We start from the raw sequence: 7,063 nt of genomic DNA on the forward strand, positions 1-7,063 counted from the left end.
TAAAATCAAAATTATTAATTTATAAAGCCTATAATACACAATAACTTCATAAAAATTCGAAATTATTAATTTTTAAGCCCTAAAATACATTATAATTCCTAAAATACATAATAGTTTCTTAAAATTCATAATGTATTAAAAAAATAATTCGAATTTCGAAAAAAAATACCAGTGGAAGGGTTGGCCATGCGGTGTTGCGAGGGCGGCGGGCGGACGGTGGCTAGGCGGGCAGGTAGTGGCTGGGCAGGCGGACGGTGGCTGGGCGGGTAGGCGGTGGACTGTGCAATGGCGAAGGGCTGTGGCGAAGTGCGGTGGCTGTGCGCTGTGGACGAGCGGTGACTGTGCGTTGCGGACGTGCAGCGGCTGGGCGGGCGGACGTGTGGCCGTGGTGCGGTGGCCGGTGGAGTGGTTAGAAGAAGAAGAATGAAAAACGAAGAAGAAGAACGTGGAACGGCCGGTGGAGTTTGAATATACAGATCTGAAATACGTTGGAACGTGGGAGGGTTTTATTAAAATCTACGGCGTCGGTTGTTGCTTCAACCGACGCCGTTGGATTTTTATTTTCTTTCATAAATAAAAACAACCGGTAGGAATTAATTTTAAAAAACATAAAATAAATATACGACATCGGTTTGGGCACAAACCGACGTCGTATATATATATATTTTTAATTATACAATACGGCGTCGGTTCTTAGCTAAAACCGATGTCGTATATTAATGAATTTTTTTTTAATTAGATACGACGTCGGTTAATTAGAAAAACCGACGTCGTATCCCTTTTTTAAAAAATTCTAAATTTAAGTAATTTTTTTACGTCGGTTTTGTAAAAAACCGACGTCATTTAGGCGACGTTAAATGTATTTCCTGTAGTAGTGAGTGCAGCAAGAACACTAAGAACGCAATCACTCATGGGCATCTTTCCACTGGAAAATTCAAGAAGATCATCACTTGACTGGAAATAACCAACAAATGTTGTATTATGAATTAACCAAATGAGATTTTAGATTCCTGAGCTAAACATGTACTTAGATTACATTTCATTTTTATATTTATTTATTTAAATGTGTATATTGTGAATTATTTGGAAAGATTTATTTATTTTTGGTATAAAATTTAAAAAATTATACCCAACACTTGATTATTTGTATAATATTTAATTAATATATATTTAATCGTGTTGATGAGAGGATATTATTTATGTTTAATAATATAAAATATATTTATAAATATTTAACAAAAATATATAAATATATTTTAAGTTTAATTAAGGGTAAAATAGTAAATAAGAAAATTTGCTTATTCCTGAGAACTCAGGAATAGGGCAATACCGATGCGGGGTCTGGTAATAGCTATTACCCTTGCAAGGGTAATAGCTCATTCCCAGGAGCAATGTTCCTGGGAATAAAAAGCATTACCAAACAGAGGAATAGGCCTATTCCCGAGAATGCTATGCCATTTCAGGCCTATTCCGCGAACCAAACATGTCATCATAGTATAAGCATCAACAATTAATTGTTGTAACAACCTTCTAGCGTACAGTAATGTTGAGGTTTCATACAACCCATCTCACAAACGGAAAGAGAAATACTTTCTTGGAGTCACACGATTTCTTGCTGCTGAGCTTCTACCACCGTTTTATGCAAATTGGATGACTTCTCTATAACCATCTTCACCAGAGTGTTGGGAAAGGGGAAAAGCGGGACTCGAAAGCCGTAGCGAATCAACTGGTAGTGGATACCCACGAAACCACCAGCTGGTGGGTCCAAGATTGGCTGCTGACCAACTTCTTGAGTCTCCGTCGCTGGGCCAAGTAAGCGGCGGGCATGGTTGTAGTCGACGGCGGAAAGGGAGGAATGACAAGCAAGCGGCCAGTCCATGCCCTCGAAGTATCCCGAATCTCTCTCAATTATTCGGGCAACGGAGGTGGCTTGGGTGGCAATAGTCAGGCGAGAAGAAGAGGAGGTCGTCGGAAAAATGGTATTGCCTTGACGGCGAGAGGATGAATAGGGGATAAGTGGCGGTGGATGACATTGCAAAGGGACTAAAAGTAGCTTGAAGAGAGGAGGAAAGGGAAAAGACTGACCTTTAAAGGAGGAAGATAGCGAATGGATAGCAAAAGAGGATGACTAGAGAAGGAAAAGATGGTCGAGAAAGCAAAAGATGGAGACGCCAAAGAATGAGGAGAATTGAAAGAAAGAAAGGGGGGAAAAGGGAGAGTATTTACAAGAGTGGCCAAACGCTTGGATGGCAACACATGTAGAAGATCGGACGGCTAGGGAGCCAGCCGTAACGATTGACAGACAAGACGGTTATTACCTCGAAAAGATAATCGGCGAGAATCGAGGAGTTGTAATGATTATGTCGTATTGATGGCGACCGTTGCAGAACCAATCCAGAAAGGCGAGACCAGTCGGGAAAACATAACTGATCGGGAGGAGGAACTCATCAAATTATAGCCCGACTAAGAGGCGGTATTGTGTTCAGCTACATTGCAAGATTGACAAGGTGTTGATTGCCTGCTTGCAGTGCCTAGAAGAACCTGCCTGAAGGATTACTTTTTCGAGTCGTTGCTTCTCAAGAGCTCGGGAAAGCGGGGGATTAGTGATGGATACCTTGACAAGGGTACCTGACCCGAGAAGACCGGTATCTGGAGCCCGCTGACTGGTTAGCCCTTTCCACCTTATGAATCGGGCCATGCCCGAGTGACCTAGGTGACGCAGGCAGTTGGGAGGCGATGCCCGACCGGGTGCACCTTAAAATGCGGTGATTGTGCAGAATTTGGTATCTTCGGCAAAGTCTTTGGGATCATTCTTATTCCTGATTTTAGCAACTTCAATGGCGGTTAAGCAGCCTAAAATAGTTTGTTAAATTCATATTTGTTAAGATTTCTTCATATTTCCTTAGTTTAAGCTTATTATTCTTGTATAAATACCCCATGGGTCACATTATTAAGCGTTCTGATTTTAATGCAAGCCTGGATATCCATTGCTTTCATATTATACATTTATTATTTTCCTTGAGTTCTACGTAAATGTTGGCCAACCGTAACGGTTGTAGCGCAACCATAAAACCAACATGTTCATTAAGAAAACTAGAGGTTTATTTTTCAAAATACTAAAGGTTGATTTTATCAATATTGCAAGTCCATTAATCAACAACTAAAATTCAAAATATATTAATATGAGTATCATTCAAAAGATATCAATATGATCTTTTTAATAATACTCCATATATTTTATGACATTGATTTTATTTATACAAAAAAAAAATAAAGAAAAATATGTGTAAATGATAGTATGCAAATTGATGCCATTTTAAAGAGGCTAGCTAGTGTATTGTAATAATAAACCTACATATCTAATCTAAAAACATAATAAGTCTCAATCCATGTTATATCTATGGCTTTTGTCTGTTTTTCCCGTTAAATGGTTTTTATACATTATGCTATAAAAGTTGTACTCTACAAAATTTTGGACAAAAATAACCATACCATTATAACTTGTGTTATCTTTTTCCATTATTATTACTATGCACATGCATACACAATATCTTTTCTTATATTCTCCAATTGTAATAATTTATGTATGTAGACATACAAGTTTGACTTCATTAGATTTTACTTAAATGTTACCAATAATTATATTTTTTAATTTATCATATTGAAAATTTTTGCTTAAATAATATTAATCATATCATAATTATTACTCGAATTATCAACTATACTTTTAATATAATATGAATTCTACAACTATAAATTTTTAAAAAAAAAGTATGTGATATTATTTTACAAAAATATTTTAACATTGAGTATTAATTTTGGAGGCATATTTTTGAGCATAGCGCATATAAAATACTATTATACTATAATAAATGGGAAAAAGAGATCAAGAGGGAGGTGAGATATAATAAAATCCACAATATTTTACATTCCAGTATAAAAGACAGGAGATAAAAAAGAAATCTATATACTGCAGAACAAAAAGGTATATATTTGCCAAAAGGCCCAAATCCAAACAAAAACTAATAATAAAAAATAAAAGAAAAGAAAAACCTTGAAAAATCTTCTATACTTGAAGTATACATGCAGTATAAATCATTTGTCAAAATATTGATTCGAAGTATAGCAATTAATTTCAGTCAAGAAATGTCATGCATGAAAGCTTCTTCAAGAAACAATTCAGGCCAGTTGTATGAAGAAGGCGAAGAAGTGCCTTGATAATCACCATTGCTAGAAGTGCTGCTAGAATCCCCTTGATTATTATTATTATTGTTGTTCAAAAAACAATCCGTTAATGGCGGCAATATGGAATCAGAATTAAGTGATTTATTATTGTTATCATTATTCAAATGTGTTTGGAAGTTGAAAGGGACTTGCTCGTTGTGGAGCAGTTGAGAGGCGCCTGAATTTTCAATGGAGAAAAGGGTTTGGTTTTCCATCTGAGATAGCGAGCTCAATAAAGGGTTATTATCTGTTTCTTTATTCGAAAGGTTTGGTAGATTAAAATCCCAGAAATCCCCATTGTTGTCGTACGATGATGACGAGGTTGTGGTCATTGATGATGATGATGAAGATTGAAAGAGCATTTGTAAGTATTGAATTTTGGCCGCCATGTTCTGTGTAGCAGCTTGGGCTTGTAACCTGGCGGCTGCTGCTGCGTGTTCTTCTAGGGGGTGGGATTGAAGTAAAGTGGCTAAGGCTAAGAGATTTGGCAAGTTTGAAAATAGGTCAGTTCTTGGCCTGTGAGTCATTGGATCATATCCCATTTGGATCAGCTTCTTCTTCAAGTGTGTGTTCCAGAAATTCTTGATTTCGTTGTCTGTCCTCCCCGGTAAGTGCGTTGCGATCGTTGACCACCTATATAAAAATTTGTGTGAGACAATTTCGGATTCTGAGACTCGTATCAAATATAATTGAAAATGTAAACAATACTAATCAGGAGCAAATTGTAGTATTATATTGTGGACCATGGTCATGGCTGATACTGCAGTTGTGTTGAATTGATACTGCAGTTGTGTTGAAAGGGAACTGCAGTTACGCGGAACAGAGGTCGTTCATCCGTTCAACACAACTGCAGTATCAACACAACTGCAGTTCCAGACGGATGAAACGACCTCTGTTCCGCGCAACTGCAGTTCCCTTTCAGCACAATTGCAGTATGAGTTCAACATAACTGCAGTATCAGTTCAACACAACTGCAGTATCAGCCATGACCCATGGTCCACGGTATAACGACGGCTAATCGGGACTAAAGTGTTTTGTTACTAATAAAGGAAAGTGTAATACGATTTTCCTTAAAAGTAACAAACACTTTATTACGCGTCTGAGACGGTCTTACAGGAGAGTCACTCATAAAAGTTTAAAATCACCATTTGGAGTTGAAAAAAAATTGGGTAAAAACTTGTCTGAAATCATCTTACGGATCCTTGTCTATGATCGAGACGGTTCGGATTGTAGACAATTGAGTGGGTTAGTATCACCGTTTCAATTATAAGTATTATAATATTTATTATGAATTCTGTCATACGTAGATTCGACATTTCTCACAGATTAAAATCCGTGAGACGGGTCTCACACAACTGTGACTCAAAAATTTGAGATCAATAAATTAATATTTAGGATAATGTTCTTACTTGTTCCCTAGGATGGAATGGAGATGAAGAATTGTCTGCTCTTCTTCTTGGGAAAATTTGCCTCTCTTGATATCTGGCCTCAAATAATTAGTCCATCTTAACCTACAACTCTTCCCACATCTATTCAAACCTGAAAGAAAAATGAAGAGTTAAGTGCTAGCTACCAATTAAGATTATCATCTATGGTAGAAATAATGCTTTGATTGAAATAATATAAAATAAAAATTAGAATTTGTGAATAGAATTACCAGCAAGTTTTGGAAGGGCTCTCCAACTGCCATGGCCATGTTTCTCAATGAAATCAGAAAGCTTTTTATCTTCTTCAGGTGTCCATGGCCCTTTCTTGAGGCCATTTTCGTCACAGCAGGGGACCTTTCCCATCCTATATTTCTTGCTAGCTATGATGTCTTAATATAATGAAGCCAAACCATAGTATTTATACAAACGTTCTGGTCTTATTTTAGTGGTATTATATTCTACTTGTCTTCTAGTATTATTATTATTTTTACATAAAATTGATTTGACATAGTCTCCCTATATGTTTTGTCCCTACTTAATTATTGTATGACTTCAATTATACAGTATTGACAGTGACCTTTTTTGGAGTATTATTTTCCATTCATACAGCCTAAATGGTCTAAACCTCAATTGGGATTATTGAAGTTTGAAATTGTATTGTGGGTCGTACAATTTTCTATTAAGGTTCCAACATTATTTTAAAACAATTATTTATCTGAAAGAAATAAACTATAAAAACAGATAAATAAACAACAAGAAAATAAAGCAATAAAAATGGAACCAGACATCAGAATTGATCACGCAGTTCGGAGCTCCACTCCTACGTCTGCGGGGCACTTTACGTCAGCCTAATCCACTAGATGATCACAAGGGTTACAAGGAGTCTAACAACAACCATCCTACACTAATGGTTACAAAAAAATACTCCTAGCTAAGCCTTCCTCATCTTGGAGCTGACACTGTGCAATACATCACGATTCACCAACACGGCTGAATCTCCAAGCAACCAGAATAAGAACACGTGAAGAACTATAGAAAAACCAGAGTGAAATCCTCTTGTGAAAACTGATTCGAAAGAGTAATTGAAGTAGGATTAGAATAGTAATCAAGCTTGTCAAGAATCCCATGTGATTGAGCTATATTTATAGCCAAAATAATAACCAATCTTTCCTCAAGATTTGCAGCTGAAAACCACTCAAAAAAAAGTCTCAACCATAAGTGTAGATCTGAGTAAAAGGTGGATCATGAAGACTGAATTCTGATTTGAATTAAAAACAGTCCACTGAACTGCTCGCTAGCTCTGCTCCAGAACTGTTCCAGCGAACTGATAAAACCACCTAATAAAAAAACCTATGTTTTTGACTAATAATTAAGCCAATTAAAGGTGGTCCAAATGTGTATCATTTGTACAC

At 36.6% G+C, this 7,063-nt stretch overlaps 1 protein-coding gene across 1 annotated transcript; it reads right to left on the bottom strand.

Annotated features, from left to right (window-relative positions):
• Nucleotides 1-3,976: 3,976 nt before the first annotated feature.
• On the bottom strand, nucleotides 3,977-6,014 carry LOC116020749 (transcription factor MYB93-like). Its single transcript, XM_031261268.1, has 3 exons — nucleotides 5,882-6,014; nucleotides 5,634-5,763; nucleotides 3,977-4,857 (listed from the first exon to the last, which is right to left on the bottom strand). The coding sequence occupies exons 1-3, from the start codon at nucleotides 6,012-6,014 to the stop codon at nucleotides 4,140-4,142; spliced, it is 981 nt and encodes a 326-aa protein (XP_031117128.1). The 3' UTR covers nucleotides 3,977-4,139.
• Between the last annotated feature and the right edge of the window lie 1,049 nt (nucleotides 6,015-7,063).

This window comes from Ipomoea triloba, chromosome 5 (assembly GCF_003576645.1).
Source record: "Ipomoea triloba cultivar NCNSP0323 chromosome 5, ASM357664v1".
In the NCBI taxonomy this organism is placed as follows: Eukaryota; Viridiplantae; Streptophyta; class Magnoliopsida; order Solanales; family Convolvulaceae; genus Ipomoea; species Ipomoea triloba.